The sequence below is a fragment of the Apium graveolens genome, chromosome 4, assembly GCF_009905375.1.
Source record: "Apium graveolens cultivar Ventura chromosome 4, ASM990537v1, whole genome shotgun sequence".
NCBI classification, from domain to species: domain Eukaryota; kingdom Viridiplantae; phylum Streptophyta; class Magnoliopsida; order Apiales; family Apiaceae; genus Apium; species Apium graveolens.
In genome coordinates, this window is record NC_133650.1 from 265,850,786 (window position 1) to 265,868,192 (window position 17,407).

The 17,407-nt window shown below is 35.0% G+C and overlaps 1 protein-coding gene across 1 annotated transcript; it reads right to left on the reverse strand.

Moving 5' to 3' along the window:
- Positions 1–5,875: 5,875 nt before the first annotated feature.
- On the reverse strand, positions 5,876–16,552 carry LOC141720932 (protein MODIFIED TRANSPORT TO THE VACUOLE 1-like). Its single transcript, XM_074523633.1, has 5 exons — positions 16,194–16,552; positions 14,906–15,652; positions 14,539–14,694; positions 6,768–7,694; positions 5,876–6,158 (listed from the first exon to the last, which is right to left on the reverse strand). The coding sequence occupies exons 1-5, from the start codon at positions 16,398–16,400 to the stop codon at positions 6,117–6,119; spliced, it is 2,079 nt and encodes a 692-aa protein (XP_074379734.1). The 5' UTR covers positions 16,401–16,552; the 3' UTR covers positions 5,876–6,116.
- Between the last annotated feature and the right edge of the window lie 855 nt (positions 16,553–17,407).

Here is a 17,407-nt window from a genome sequence, read left to right on the forward strand (position 1 = left end):
AAGTTTTTATACTCCCTGCATCTCAAATTACTTGTCCATTTTAACTTGTACTCGTATTTTAAGGTGCATTAAATGCATAGTTTTGTTAATTATTTTTCAAATTTTCTTTGTTTAAATAAAAATTTGAACCTTAACATTTATCCTCAAAAAGTAAAATTTCAAAAAAAATAATGACTTTATGTGGTTAATATACTTTAAATTACGTAAAAGATCAAATTGGACAAGTAAAATGGGAAGAAGGGAGTATATAATGTCAAATTATATCATTTACAAATTTTAAATCAACAAATTTTATAACTTAATTTTTTTAATTGAAAGTAAATTAAAAATGTTATTTATACTATAATATAATAACCGGAATGGGGTATAATTTGGTTCAACGGTTATCCCCAAATTTTAGTTATTAATCTTAGTTATTAAAAAAATAGATAAAATAGTGCTATATATTTGTTAAACTACTAAATTATTATATTACTACACACATAGTCTACTTATCATAATAAATTACAATCACAACTTATTTTATTATTAAAAAAAATTATATGCTAAATTACTAAATTGAATTACTAGATATAGGCTCTGTTTGAGATTGCTGTTAAAATTTGTTGTGTTGATCTAATAAGTGCGGTTGAAAAAAGTGTTGTAAAAATCAGAGATAACGATAATTTTTTTGATATGTATATGTTTTGATAAAAAAATTAAAAATAATAATGTTTTGTTAAGATTTGATAGTGAAATTAGCATCTGCTTCCGCAAAAGCTGAAAACAGTTTTTTCTAAAAGTATGAGGATTTGTTTTCTCTAACAGCAGTTTTTAGGTAAAAACACTTTCTCTAACAAGTTTTTAGGTCAAAAAGCATTTTTCAAGAAAGCAGTTTTTGAATTTTATCAAACAGTTTTTTAATTTCGCTGAAAAAAGCTTTTAAATTTTATCAAGCAGTTTTTTAACTTAATTGAAAAATTGATGTCAATAACAACAATACCAAATACACACGGCTAGTATATGTAACTATTAAAGTAAGATCCCATGTTATCCTATTATTTTTATTATAAATTTATAATTATTATTTATTTATATAAATATTTTAAAATTATAATATGACGGGATAAATAAAAAATTCAAAAATTAACAAATTTAAGTTAGTAATATTAAAAAATAATTTATACATCAACCGAAGCTAGTACAAGTAAACCTTAATCTAGAGAAATTTAGGTATGATTTATTACTTACAAATTTTAGTAGTCAAATCGTATTCTCTCTGTTTTTATATCTTTTTAGACTTTCAATTATTCTACACGGCACTCTTTCCTCAGAATTAGTTCCATTACCTATTTCTGTGAAGTAAAGTCCTTTATGTATTCCGTTTATAGGAAAACATTTTGAGACTATGAACATGTAATCTCTCATTATGCCATTGTTTAAGCATGAGAAAAACATGTGGTTGCTATATTTTATTACACTCGTAAAAATGATCCTCCCCTTTTCTCTCTTGATGTCCATTTCTCCTTGTTTGTTCTCCCTGCAAAGACAGAGATAAAGAGAAACCTTAGGAATCCTGGATACAAAGAAGAGAAAAAGGAGACCAAACATCTCTTTTCCTCTTCTACACATTAATTCACACGCAACATATTTTGTAATCTTGACGATTCACACATTTGATGACGGCCACAAAACCACCTGCATTACCAAAATTTGGAGAATGGGACGTGAAAGATCCAGGGCAAGCACAGTTCTCTGTCATTTTTGAAAAGGCCAGGGATGCTAAACGAGAAGGTCATCCTCATAACTTTAATCCAAACTCTCCCTTGTTGAAGAAAGAACCTCAACCTGAAACTACCACCAACAACCGAAATGCTCAGGACCGTCGTAGTAGATTTGGTTGTCGAAGATGGTTTTGTTGTTGTGCTGCGCCTACACGCTATGCTGAATCTTAGCCACCCAAGAAAAATTTAGTAGTTTTGTTTCTATGTAATTTTCTTTTTATCAAAGTTCAGATGATGAGGCTGGTGGGGGCATTGTTATTGCAATTTTGTACGCCTAATCTTGGAGTTGTATATAGTAACTTGATGACCTATATCAACCAACATTTTCTAACCCGAATGCTTGTTCTTCGATTACCCTGACATTTGAATTGCAATGGAGTTAACTCATTATACATTGACAAAAAATACAAGGATCACTATATTAAGAAATAGACTCAAAAACCAAAATAGAAGCTTAGTACATTTGATATCACATGTTTATGGCCATAATTAAGAGTAAGGGGTCCGTCCAGGACAACAAACCATATTGTAATCTGACGATTGTTATACCCGAAATTTGGCATTGAGTTGATTCGGGTCAAATGTGGCTTACATACGGTCAAACCCGGTACTGCGTTGTGGACGCGTCCTGTCACATAGGACGCGCCTATACTTGATTTGATGCTTTATGCTCTGGTAATAACGAAGTTTGGATATGGACGCGCTCACTTATGGTAGACGCGTCAATGTTGGGAAAATTACTTGGTAAATGTGATCTTGTGGCAGCGAAAGTTGGAGGACGCGCTTGTCTCCACTAGAACGCGTCATGTAGCTTTGGCACGCTATAAGGAACAGTTGATGAGGAAACAGGGTTGGATTTATGAAGGAGAGGACGCGCCCAATGGATTAGGACGCGTCCTGTGATTGGTTTATGTGCTCTCAATGGTGACTTCAAGGAAAAGCTTGTATGGAGAGGAGCAATGGAGGTTATTTTTACTAACGTATTTGTTGCAGGTATTCTTTGAAGAATTCCCTCCTTGAGACGGTCAAGGAGGGGGATGTCCGTGAAGAGCTTGAAGGCCTCCAGGGGTATGCCTGATGATTGAAGGCCTCCTCCTATATTAAACGGGTGTCCTCGTTGGGGATGTGGGGTTAACTTTGGTGTGTGCTTTGGGAACTCTGTTCCTGCATTCAACGGGTGTCCTCGTTGGAGAACTTTGGAGTCATCCTGCACTTTGCACCCAAGAGCTTGGGATCACCTGTTCTGCTATCTGGTGGGTTATCCTCATTCGGGGGACAGGGACGCGTCTGGCACTTGGGGTGAACCGTGGCTATACCTACGTCTGTATATCAAGGGAGATAGCTGTAGCGGAGTGTTATCCTTACGCAGGGAGATGCACTATCCGTGAAGTCCTACGATTACGGACGAGCCTTGGGCCTCATAGTTGGACATTCCTAAAGCTAGCGGAAGACGGACTTTGGATGGACTTATACTGAACCTAGGAATAAGAAGTCTAAACCCATTAGATTTCTTATTCTACGAGAACTACGTCAGGCTTGATCCCTATATAAAGGGTACGTAGGTACATTGAGAGGGTAAGAAGTTGAGAGCTGATAAGAAAGCCACCACTTACTCTGATCAATCTCAGCCTAAAACAATCACAAACAACCATACACCCCTCGACTTTCCGGCAAAGAACCACCGTCACAGATCTTAGTTCCGGCGAGAAATCTCAATCTTTGTTGTTCCCACATTCCTCCGTCAACAGCGATGATGCTACTGCATTAGGAGAAGTATTGAAATGCGATACAGAAAGATAATAAAATTTGTGCCTAATTCATCTATATGCAGGCTTGCAGAAGAAACCAGTTAACACACTTTAAGGCAATCTGTGTATGCATGAACTTTAGTAAACGCGAACCTGAGGCAAAGGAGAAGGTCTAGTACGAGACCAATTGCTTCAGCCAGGAGAGTTTCCATTACAAAGGCGACCAGTTTTCATGACTTATCCTCTTTAATACCTGCAGTCACGTTCAAAATAACCATTAGAGGAAGTGAAGAGACCAGTTAGTTACCATGTTATCGTCAAGAAGCCTAATATTGTGCATTAGTTTGTTTCTCTACAGGCCCTTCTTAAACTCTATACGCCCTCCTGTGCTTTGTTTAAAAGTTGGGCCCTAATTTATTTTTTTAGTTTTTTCTACCCAAGTTATATAACAAGAATTTGGGATATAACAAAAACTACTATTTGATCCAAATAATAAGAATAAGGTGGTGACACTAAGATGCATAAAAAGTCTGGACCCGAAGCAAGAGCTGTTTGAGGACAGAGAATAATATTGATGTTGATAAATCCAGCCGATTCTTCAAACATCTCGTTCGAAATGAAGCAGAAGCAACTTAATATGTTTGTCTTTTCCTTCCTAAACTAAAATCATACTAGTTTCAGTTTGGCATTGTATGATTTAAATTCTTTCCATTCAGTTCTTGCGGAATGCGTTTACAGTGATTTTGATTGACTGATTCATTGTCGACATTCTCTTTGAACATCCAACTTCATCCTCCATGGATTTATGTCTCTTCTGATTTGTTGCAAATGTGCAGGGAGAATGAAATTTGTATGTTGTTATAGCATCTCCAACATTTTAGCCAGTCCCGTTAAGATGCTCTTAGAAAGGAAAACCGTAAACAAATCTCAAATGTACATGTCTTATAATAATGATACAGTAAAGCATTATATATTTTTTTAAAAAAGATTAAAGATACACTCAAATTTTTGGACTGATGCTTGAACTAAAAACTACAATAATAAATACTAGTACTGTAGACTAAATGGAGTGTGCATGATTCACACAATGACCTAAATACTTGGTATTAAACTCACACCCATTTTGCTACCATTTTTCTGATCTCTTCTTCTGTTTTGATTTTCCTTTCAGGTTCATTGTCAAACATTCCATCATCAAATTCATTAGTGGTCATCCTAATAAGCTCGGCAATCTGGAGGTTAGCAGCAACCTGAAGTGAAAAATGTATAATCATTTGACTGAATTAAAACTTACAAATAAACAAGTTTACTTACATCCATGAGTCTGATCAGTTTGTTATCTTTAATGAATTGAAGCAAGTTATCTTCAGACTCATTATCCAGCTTCATCTCGCAGAATGCCATAGTATTAAAAGGGACTTCTATATCAGTTATTCCCCTTTCGATAGACTGTTTGATCACAGAAGATTCAGACGCAACATCTGTTTTAACTCGTATTTCACCATCTAAACACCTAAGAGTAATATTTTCCATGAAGAATTCAAATTTACACTTTCTATATTTTTCTTATCTAACTTACTGTCTAGTTAAAATAACAATGCTATACTTGAGTTCAACTTTTATATAACTATGACATGCAACTTGCATAATTGCATTGCCATGCATGTAACATGAAACAAAATTGTTAGTTTTGAAAATCTCAAAATTGTGAGAGAAAACAACACAGCCTTACCTCAAAAGAGAGGGAAGTTAGTTTTGAAAATCTCTTTTCCGGTTGTAAAAGTTGTAGAGATAGAATCCTTTGCACAGCATAACATGACTACTGGGTACATGTTTCATTTCTTTGTCAAATTCACTTATGTTTATCTTTTCTTTCTCCTTTCAGTTGCCATGACAATTGAAAGGATAAATGAAATTAAGAAGCTACATTCAGAAGTGGAAATCAATCATCTTCCTGTCATCATTAATGAAATTTTAAATTTGGATTTTGGTTTTTTGCCAGCTTTGTGCATATGGCTTTGTACTTGTTTCATCTTTTTAATAAATAGCATCTACTGCTTTCTTCCCCCCAAAATAAACACATTATTAATTTTCACCATCATGCCTCTGGCATTTGGACTTTACTCGGGCATTGGCCGAAACAAGAGAAAAAGAAACGGAATTACATCTCTAACCTTAGGCAAAACAACCCCCTTCTTAAGAATCTAGATCAAGAAGGGGAATTTTTTTGGCTGTTTTCCAAAACGTATTAGTGACAAAATTGGTAAAAGAAATTCAGTCTCTACGAGAAAAGAAACACAGGATATGTTTAGTCTGGACTTGGAGAAGAAATTTAGTAAAAACCGTCTAGAAGAACAAAAAAAATAGAATAAAATAATTAAATCATCATATACCGTCAGAAGAATCCACCGTGGGTCAAGTGCAAAACCACATTCTCTTCTCAGTAGTATGAGAATCCATTCCGTAATAATCAAAATCAAACACAATGCATTTACATTATCTAACAATTGCATTAAACTAGTGCAACAGAACATTTGACCTTTGCATATTAACCTTTTTCACCATGATAAAAAATGCTCCAGAAAAATTATCACCGGGCGAAAATTTAAATCACCCTCTTCGGATCACGAACTGCTGCCAGATGATCCTGTGGGATAACCAGAAGATGCACAATCAGAGATGTTTGATTGCATGTCACTTGGTAACAAAAATAAAGAAAGCCGACCAAAGAAACAGGGTAATTATGCAATCTCAACAATAGTGCTCTTTAGCAGCTGTAAGCAAGAAAGCCGGACATAATATAGTACAGCTACTAATAACTATGAACTGATAGTATGGTCAAATTTTATGTACAAGAAAAACAGAGATGCAGTGCCTGGTGTTGCTCATGTAAAAACATACAGTTACGTCGACATTTTACAAAAAAAATAATTAATTTTGAGACAACTTCCCCTCCCTGAATTGGAACTTTGTTCCGTTGGTAAAGGGTCATAAAATTTACTATATCATTTCAAAGTAAAAGTGTGGTGCATTAACTTTCACCCCTTACCAACATAATTGTAACTTATATCTCTAATTGACCATCTTGTGTTTTTTTTTACATTAATTGCTCAATATTATGTTATTTCATTATTATTCTACTACTTATCAAACTGGACCCATTTCCTTTGTTCTTGTTCTATAATGAGATGTAATGTAACCATTTTATGATTTCAAAAAAGTTAGAAGTTAATGAAAACACTAGAGTCAAACTCACCGATATAAAATCAAAAGCTCTGGTCTCTTCTTTCTTGGGACCGCTCATTACTGAAGTGGGATTCTGGGTTGGAAGGCCAGAATTAAATACATCTGGAAGGGCTGAAGAATAAACCCCTCCTTGAGTCTCCGCAGCCTGATTAAAACCAAAATTTTGAGGGTGCAGGTTCCCCAGTTGCTGATAGTTGGACATTGTTGCTAGAAATTGCTGTTGGGCAAGTAGATTTTGCATGGCTGCATAATTAATTGGTTGAGAAGGATATGCTGGATTATACATCACACCAGGGGGCAAATTATATGGAACGGTGCCAACAGGGAACATGTGATTTGCATTGATACCAGCTGTTTGAGCTCCATATATTTTACTGATGGTATCATTTGTACCTTGTGTATTCAAATTTGCACTAGAAGCTGACAAGATGTTTGGAGAGAATGCTTTGGAAGAAGTCTCTTGCTGATTCACTTCTTTTTCTCCCGTTATAGATAGACCCGACATTAAGTCATTTACATCTTTATTTACTTGCATCCCTGGGGGGCCGGAGTTGGGACCAAATATATCGAATATTTCGGCTCCATTCTGGTTTGATGTCAAATGAGCTTCCACAGCTCCAGTTTTATCAGTAATCATCCCTGAAAATATGTCATCTACATGTTCTTTGTCATTATTGGTGTGAAATGAGACATCTGCAAAGGGGTCATCGTCATGTTCAGTGGTGCTGAAACCAGTGCTTTGACTATCTCCAAACAGATCATCAATTATGGGAGTAGCAGGCGTTGTAAGCACTTCAGGGCTTTGATGCGTTAGATCATCTGAATCACCTGTGTCTATTAAATCTGGCATCTGAATGGCAGTTGTCTCAGCCTTCACTTGATTTTCTTGAACACCGACTACATTACCAGGTTGCTTTCCTTCCAGAAGTCCTAAGACCTATGCAAAAACAAGTATCTACCTAACTTAGAACAGAAACTATTGTAAAAAGAGAAGCCACATTGACCTATGATTATGAAGAGGCCTAGTTATCTCTTTAATTAAACATTAATCAATCGAATTAACATAAAAAGAAAGATTTTCTAACACATATTCCCCGTTTGTTGAGAAGTTTTTCCTAAAATGGATCACAATAAGAAATATATTTGAGATAATCCTTTATGAATTTCTAAACTTCTTGCGGAAAGAAGTTGAAAAGGGCAAATGGGTGCGATTACAATTTTACAAATTTTCTGTGCAATCCAGAACATAAGAATACATCACTTGTCCAACAAACAAAAACTAAGGAAAATTCTAGGTTATAGTATCTTTGCAATTGCAAGCGAAATTAATAGCTAATAAGTTTCCCTTTACAAAATTTACAGATGGAGTAAACTATGTACAGGAGATTAATTTCAAAATGACTCTAGATAATTATTATTACTTTTTATTTGCTTGTCACTTAATTGATTTCCGAGTAAGTTTGAAATAAAAATATCAACTATATAAAGGCCAATGCTTCACAATGTCAACTCAGACTTATACATTAGCTGACTTTAGCTGAGTGAGATAAATAAGCTGTTAGATATTTTAGTGTAATTGGATTGACTAGATCAATATAATCATAATATTAAATTGCACAAGTCGGGAGAGTGCGGAGTGCACGCTTTGTTCGAGTTTATTGTGATTTTGGTATTATTGTTTATGAGACATGTCCATTGGCAGCAGCCACACCTGTTGAAATAAGATGTGTCTGTTAGTTTTAGCCATGACTGTTAGACTGAGATGTGTCTATTCGCAAAAGACTGAGATGTGTCTGTTGGCAAAAGACTGAGACGTGTCTGTTGGCAAAAGACACCTGCTGACATCCATATATAGGTGTTGCATTGATCAATTTTAGGGGTTGGTTCATTTTTCTTGAAATTCACAACAAAAACACATTCTCTCTTCTTGCAGAATTTCTGACTTTATCCGATTGATTTATTTGGGTGAACCACAAATAACTTCAATCTGAAAGTGTTCACACGACTTCAGAAAAATCCAAGTTACTACCATTTTTCCCAAACATAGATTGAAGTTATTTTTTTTTCTGAAGATGACGAACGGAGAATCTGCAAAAGATATGACAAGCAAGTTTGCAAAACTGGACAAGTTTGAGGGTCCGGATTTTAGAAGATGGCAGAAGAAGATGCATTTTCTGTTGACCACGCTGAAGGTTGTGTATGTTGTGAGTACCCCCATGCCAGAAGTGATTGAGAATGAAACTATTGAACAAACAAGGAAGCGCTGCAAATGGGAAAACGATGATTACATCTGCCGCGGTCACATCTTGAACGGTATGTCTGATTCCCTTTCGATGTATACCAAAATGTTGATTCAGCGAAAGAATTGTGGAATTCTCTTGAATCCAAGTACATGGCAGAAGATGCTTCTAGTAAGAAGTTTCTCGTCAGTAATTTTATGAACTATAAAATGGTCGATTCTAGACCGGTGATAGAACAATATAATGAATTGTTAAGGATTCTGGGACAGTTTGTTCAACACAATTTGAAGATGGATGAATCTATCTCTGTTTATGGTGTTATAGACAAACTACCACCATCATGGAAGGATTTTAAACACACCTTGAAACATAATAAAGATGATATGACACTGGTTGAACTTGGAAGTCACTTCAGAATTGAAGAGGCTTTGAGAACTCAAGAAATTGAGAATAATTCTAAGGGCAAGAACCAAGTTGGTGATTCTTCTGTAAATATGGTTGAAGATGGTGGACCTTCTAAGAATTCTAGGGATGGCAAGGGTAATAAACGGAAGTTTAAAGGAAACTACAACTCTTCCAACAAAAAGCCTAAGATGGCATGTTGGAAGTGTGGCAAACCTGGACATTTCAAGAAGGATTGTCGGGTTGGTAAAGGCAAGCAGGAAAAGCAAAATGCTGGTCCAAGTGGATCCAAGGATCCAGAAAAGCAACAAGGTCAAATTTTAATACATAATTATAATTCTTGTCAGAATTATGTATCACTAATATCTGAGGCATTTTATGTGCAGGATGATAATGTTGCTTGGTGGATTGATTCAGGAGCAACGAGTCATGTTTGTAAAGATCTTCGTTGGTTCATAGACTTTCAACCAATCGAAGATGGATCTATCTTAAAGATGGGAAATGTTGCAACTGAACCGATCAAAGGACTAGGAAATGTCAAGCTAGTTTTTACTTCTGGAAAATGTATATTATTAAATAATGTGTTGTATGTTCCGGGGATTCGAAAGAATCTCTTGTCTGGTGTTGTATTAAATAATCATGGATATAAACAAGTTTATGAAAGTGACAAGTATATCTTGTCAAAACATGGTAATTTTGTTGGCTTTGGCTATTTATGTAATGGTATGTTTATATTGAATGTAAATACTCCATTTAATAAAGAATCTGCTTGTATGGCTTCTACTAGTACTAGCAATAGTTTGAATAAAACAGAATTATGGCATGCTAGACTAGGACATGTACATTATAAAAGAATAAAGGATATGTCTAAAATGAGTCTCATACCTGCTATTGATTTAAACAATGAAAAATGTAAAACATGCATGTTGACAAAGATAACTAGAATGCCCTTCAAAGATGCTAATAGGGTGTCTGATGTATTAGAACTAATACATAGTGATTTATGTGATTTTCATTCTACATCATCACTAGGAAATAAAAAGTATGTAGAGCAGTTGTAAGACTCACTGAACAAAAAATAAGAAACTTGGGTGAATGAGGTATAGGTTGTATTTTTGTTGGTTATGCTGAGCATTCCATCGCATATAGATTTTATGTGTTAGAATCAAATGACTATGTGTCTGTGAACTCGATTATTGAGTCAAGAGATGCTTTCTTTGATGAAAGCAGATTTACGTTTATGCCTAGGCCAAGGGACATGCTTCAGAATTCTTATAGTAAGAACTCAGTTTCTACTGAAGATGTTCATGGACCGTCTGAACCAAGGAGAAGCACTAAAGCTAGAAAAGTGAAGTCTTTTGGTGATGACTTTTATCTTTATCTAGTTGAAGCTTCTAGAGATGAAATTGAATATCAATACCAATATTGTTTTATTATTGAGGATGATCCGAAAACTTTTAGTGAAGCTCTGACATCAAGGGATGTTGCATTCTGGAAAGAAGCTATCCAGGATGAGAAGGATTTTATCATGAATAATAATACATGGGAATTGAGTGATCTGCCCCCTGGTTGTAAAGCATTGGGAAAGATGGATCTTCAAAAGGAAAATGAAGGTGGACGGTACAATAGATAAGTTTAAAGCTAGATTGGTTATCCAAGGATTTAGACAAAAGGAAGGGATTGATTATTTTGATACTTATGCTCCTGTTGCTAGGACTTCCACTATTAGGTTGTTAATAGCACTTGCTGCTATACACAACCTTGTCATTCATCAAATGGATGTGAAAACTGCATTCTTGAATGGTGAGTTAGATGAAGAGATTTATATGAAACAACCCGAAGGGTTTGTTATGCCTGGTTATGAGAACAAGGTGTGTAAGTTGAAGAAATCACTTTATGGTCTAAAACAAGCACCGAAGGATTGGCATGTTAAATTTGATAATGTGGTCTTGTCTAATGGTTATTTTCTTAACCAAGCAGACAAGTGTGTATATAGCAAATTTGATGCTTCTGGTAAAGGAGTTATAATTTGTTTATATGTGGATGACATGTTGATTTTTGGTACTGGCCAAAATCAAGTGAATAAAACAAAAAGTTTCTTGTCATCTAATTTTGATATGAAAGACATGGGGGAGGCTGAGGTGATTCTTGGTATAAAGATCAAGCGTGAGAACAATGGTATTTCAATTTTTCAATCTCATTATATTGAGAAGATTTTGAAAAGATTTAACTTTAAGGATTGTTCTCCTGTTAGCACTCCTCTTGATCCTAATATTAAACTCCTACCTAATAAGGGTGTGGCAGTATCTCAACTTGAATACTCAAGGGCTATTGGTAGTCTTATGTATGCCATGATAAGCACTAGGCCGGATATTGCCTATGTTGTTGGAAAGCTTAGTAGGTATACAAGCAAACCAAGTTCACATCATTGGCAAGCCTTAAGTCGAGTGTTCAAGTACTTGAAAGGAAGCATGGATTATGGTTTGATATATACCGAATTTCCTTCAGTTATTGAAGGTCATTCAGATGCAAGTTGGATTTCCAATACGGAAGATCATTCTTCCACAAGTGGTTGGGTATTCCTTCTTGGAGGAGGTGCTATCTCTTGGACATCAAAGAAACAGAGTTGTATTATTGATTCAACGATGGAATCTGAATTTGTGGCATTATCAGCGGTTGGTAAAGAAGCTGAATGGCTAAGAAATCTGATATATGAGATTCCATTGTGGCCTAAACCGATATCACTCATATCTATCAGATGTGATAGTGAGTCTGCCTTGGCTAATGCTTATAGACAAGTGTTCAAAGGCAAGTCTAGACACTTAGGTGTTAGACACAGCATGATTCGTGAGCTTATCACGCATGGTGTTATATCATTGGAGTTTATAAGAACTCAACATAATTTAGCCGATCATCTAACCAAAGGGTTGAGTAGAGATCTTGTGCACAAGTCGGCTGTGGGGATGGGATTGAAGTCCATCTAAAAGTCTCTCATGTTGAGAAACCCAATTCTCACCTAATATTACATTAGGTGTTGAATTCAATGTGGAAAGCTTAACATCTAGAGATTGGAACACATTAAAAGTATCATCCTAAGGTATGTGTTCAGACCTGCAAGTTGAGGAGGTTGAAGCTTATCTTCTTTATAGTTCTTTTGAAAAATTGCATATGCAGGTGCGAGAGTAAAAGAACTACATATTTGAGCATGAAGTTTAGCCGCTTCAAGAAGCTAGGACTTGGCTTTTATATGCTTATGAAGGATTAGGACACAAGGCTAGTAAAAGATAGTGTCAAGTAAGAACAATTTGAGAATGTAAATTTATGTGTATATTATCTTCGTGTATTCTCTATGAATAGAGAGGTTCAATCCATAGTGATACCTTGATATTCGAATATATGGAATGTGTAATATACTAATATGAAATTCAATCGTCATGATATTTCATTTATGCATGAGTTTGTTGTTTGTTGTGAATTTATTTTAGTTAATCATGGAATTAGCTAAAATGGGGGAGGATTGTTGGATATTTTAGTGTAATTGGATTGACTAGTTGATCAATATAATCATAATATTAAATTGAACAAGTCGGGAGAGTGCGGAGTGCACGCTTTGTTCGAGTTTATTCTGATTTTGGTATTATTGTTTATGAGACATGTCCATTGGCAGCAGCCACACCTGTTGAAATAAGATGTGTCTGTTAGTTTTAGCCATGACTGTTAGACTGAGATGTGTCTATTGGCAAAAGACTGAGACGTGTCTGTTGGCAAAAGACTGAGATGTGTCTGTTGGCAAAAGACACATCTGCTGACATCCATATATAGGTGTTGCATTGATCAATTTTAGGGGTTCGTTCATTTTTCTTGAAATTCACAACAAAAACACATTCTCTCTTCTTGCAGAATTTGTGACTTTATCCGATTGATTGATTTGGGTGAACCACAAATAACTTCAATCTGAAAGTGTTCACACGACTTCAGAAAAATCCAAGTTACTACCAATTTTTCCAACATAAGCTCTACATAATATTCAAAATCTAATTGTAGTTGTGCTTTACATGAATAAAAAAAATGACACAAGTTGTGATACGTATTAGTTCTTTTGTGTCAGCCAAGCCAAATGGCAAGTGAAATTACTAAGCCAACAACAAAAGGTCTGATCAAGCTCAATTTAATATTTAAATGAACAGTCATCTTCCCCCCTAGGTAACAACCAGAGCTCATACAGAAACAGCTCTATTTACCTGTGATCTACTCCCTACGTCCCTTTCTAGTAGTCCATTTACTGGGGGATGTCCCTATTCACTTGTCCATATATTCATTCAACACAAATTTCCAACATTAACCCTTTCTTTTGTGAGTTCTAATATTGATTTTTTCCACATGCATATGAATAATGCAATAATTAAGGTTAAATGGAAGAGAATTATAAAGTTCTAATTTTGTTAATATGCGTGAAATTTTCAAAATATGTAAGAAGAGACGGAAGGAGCATTAATCAACAAGGGTTTCGTTTTTTTACAAGAAACTAGTAAGTGATACTTCCAGCATAATATCTATGTCAAGGTCAATGAAGACAGATTAGAGAAGTAAATTGAGCAACATAGTCAACCTCAACCTATCACATTTAACCCTCTTTACCTTTATGAAAGTCAAATATAATTTGATGTAGATGTGTAGATATACACACTTTCCAACAAATTCGGAGAAGGTAAACACAGAGCCACTTAGTAAAGCTGTAATGTAATATGATAATGACAAACAATTACCAAATATTTGGGAGAACAAGAGTTGTCCAGTTTGGACTAAAAGAGGTGTTCTATAAGAAGGTCCCTCATAGCGACAGGTTATTTTTATGCTTTGCATAAGAATATCAGCAAACTCATTTAAATTGGTAACATGTATCTGGTAATAATTTAACATCTTCTGGTTACAGACTGATAACTTAACTTCTTCTGGTTACACTAAATAGTTTATTTTCAACTACAAACATTAGCTAAGCGCATCATTATGTTTACCGATAAGATAAATATTGCTTTATACTTTATTTCAACTTGCCAACATTTTTCACTAAACTGTCACTTAAATTAAAAAGAGGTACAGCTAATAGGGAGAGTGAGAAAGAATAAAGCCCAAACTTACCCTATTTGCTTTTTCCCTCAAAGAAGCCTGGGGTGATTCACAGCATTTCACCACCACGTCCTTATTGTCACTAAAATATAATGCAACAACAGAAAAATGTTCATCGTCTTTTTTTCTTAATATAGCATCAAGGACACATACAGCTCTCACACGAACCTGTAAGAAAATCACAATTCCAATAAAAGAGCAAGTAAAAAAGAGTTCTTTATAACGGCCAAGCTATCTACAAGCCATCAGATTTTATACTAAAAACAAACCAAACAAATTATAAATATTCAAGCACTAAATAATCTGTCATAATGTGTTTATCAAGTCATATTGCCTGTAATTTGTAAACCATTTTCTAGCATAAAATTAGATTGCATGCCTGCCATGAATGTGACTGGAGCTTTGATTCAAGAGCGTAACATAGAGCCAATACATCCAGTTTTGAGGCCTCTACAATAAAAAGATGAAGGGCATCTCTTGTGGGCTGTAAACGGACACCGCCAGTGGTTACAATGGTATCCAATAACCTATCCTCACGAGTCTTGTTATCAGAATAACTTGAGCTAGAGCCGACGTTGGATGTGTAGGTAGTTGTTTTCAGATCTTGGGTCCATGCTCCATCAGAAACGTTGCTGGAGATTCGGGAAGCAGGCTGAGTCTCAGTCTGATGTTCGACACCCTCATAGTGGTCTGAGTAATCAACGTCTGTAGTCAATGACCTACGCAGATTTGGACCACGGTAGCTACCTGTTTCCTTTCTTTTCTCTGCTGGAGCTTGTGATAAGCTATTCAAGCCTTGTTTTATGGTTGCACTTCCAAAACCAACCACATCACTTAAGAAGGACTTCTTATCTTCCGAAGGCATTTCGTAGTTGGTACTACCAAACCCTTGTATTCGCTGTGTGAGATCGTCACTTGGTGCTGGTTTGTTGTCATCGGTTGAGAACAGAACCGATAAAGCTTCCTGGGCTGTGACACGAACAGACTTATTTAATGCATCCCCCTTCAGAGGATCTGGATGGCCTTTATAGTGAATCAACTGGCGTATGGCCACTGAGTTTCTTTGCAGTTCCCTCCTAAACTCCACGCCAGACTTTCCCACGGAATACTTGATCAGTCTCAAAGCCTACAGAAAAATATTTAAAAAATCATCATTTACCTTATTATCCTTAAGTTACTTTGTATCCAGAATTCACAACAATTTATTTACCACTTACACAACTTAAATTTAGATGTTTAGTACTTTACAACCCAAAAATCGAGCAACAACTACATTGAGAACACAAAACTTATACGGTCCAATGCAAATCAAAAAAGTTATCCACAGATATAACTACAACATAATCCAACCCAAAAAGAACCCAACTAATAACCAATCAGTTCAAATTAAGATTGTCAATGTTTAAGACCATCCCCACCGAATGCTACTAAATCCCGAAAATAACACCACACTACTCAACCAGATATGACCCAAAAGGACTATCTTGTTAAAAGTTCATTACTTTAAGCTTATACATTCATTTTTATCAAATTCCAAAATTGGCACCTCTAAGCTCAATCAAAACCCACAGCTAAAATCAAACAATCAAAGCTCGTCAATATACAAAAAACAAAACCCATGAAGAAAAAACTGGATCTTGGTAAAAATAAAATTCAAGCCATTATACCTTTTGTTTGACAATGGGGCTTTTATGATCAAGTCTGTTGAACAGAAACTGAGAAAGTTCTTTAACAATACTAACATGAGAAGATCGAAGAAGCTCACAAATTTCATCTAATTTATAGACAGGGGCAACTTTATCTTCATCAGAAGTGACCCCATCAATCAATCTTGATCTCCAGTATGATTCCACTGCTCTCCTGCTTTGATCCATGCCCCCCACCCCTGATTTCAAATGGGGTGTCAGTTTTCTGTGCAATTACAATTTTTATTCAAAACAACAACTTTAGATGATTGTAGGAGAAATGACAGCCTTGGAGTTGGAAGCCTGTTATTCATGTGTTTTTTTTTCTTATGCGCAGACATGATAAATTTTTATTTTATTCTTGAGTTGACCATTTTTGTGCATAATATTGATTTTATTTTACTTTTTATATTGATTGTATATTCAGAAATGACCCTGATTCTAAAAATCCCCCGATACAAATATACAATCCGCATTTTATACAAAACATATATTATTCTTATTTAATTATATATCTCCTACTATATATTTTCCATTTTAATAGCTGTCCAGTATACACTTATTTATGCAATAATTACAAAAAAAAACCACTTTTAATTTTAAAAATATTAGTTGGTGTTGGAATCGAACTTAACATCTTTAAGTCAAAAGTGAGGCCCTCAACCATGCTAGGCTTTTATTTTGAACAAACATAAAATTCATTATCAATATTCGCAAGCACCCTACATTTTATTAAATTCCCTTTTTCTCTTATAATTTACTCCCTCCGTCCCAGCCACTTTGTATACAAATGGTTTGGGCACGGAGGACAAGAAACATAATAAAATAATGTTAGTTATGTTAATATAGTGTGATGAGAGAGAAAGAAAAAGTGTAATTTAATGAAAAAAATTATAAAGTTGGTTAAAGTGGTGGGACCATTCAATATTTAATGAATAAAGTGAGTGTAATGGGAGAAAGTAGTGGGTGTGGTTGATTTTTATATTATAAAATTTTTACTATTTTTGGTAAGTTTAAAATGTATAGAATTGAATGGGACATCTAAAAAAGGAAAGTGTATAGAAATGAATGGGACAGAGGGAGTATTTGATAAGACATAAAGTATACCTTTATTTATTCGATAATTACAAAAAGAACCAGTAGAAGTTTAATTTAGAAAAATATTAGTTAGTGTTGGGAATCAAACTCAACTCCCC

Excerpts from the sequence above, each read along its gene's own strand:
- LOC141720932 (XM_074523633.1), bottom strand. The coding sequence starts at position 16,400 with ATGGATCAAAGCAGGAGAGCAGTGGAATCATACTGGAGATCAAGATTG. Across the intron at positions 14,695-14,905 it reads TCCAGTCACATTCATGGCAG|GTTCGTGTGAGAGCTGTATG; the intron begins GCATGCAATCTA and ends ATTTTCTTACAG. Across the intron at positions 6,159-6,767 it reads GAGCTTTTGATTTTATATCG|GATCATCTGGCAGCAGTTCG; the intron begins GTGAGTTTGACT and ends GTTATCCCACAG.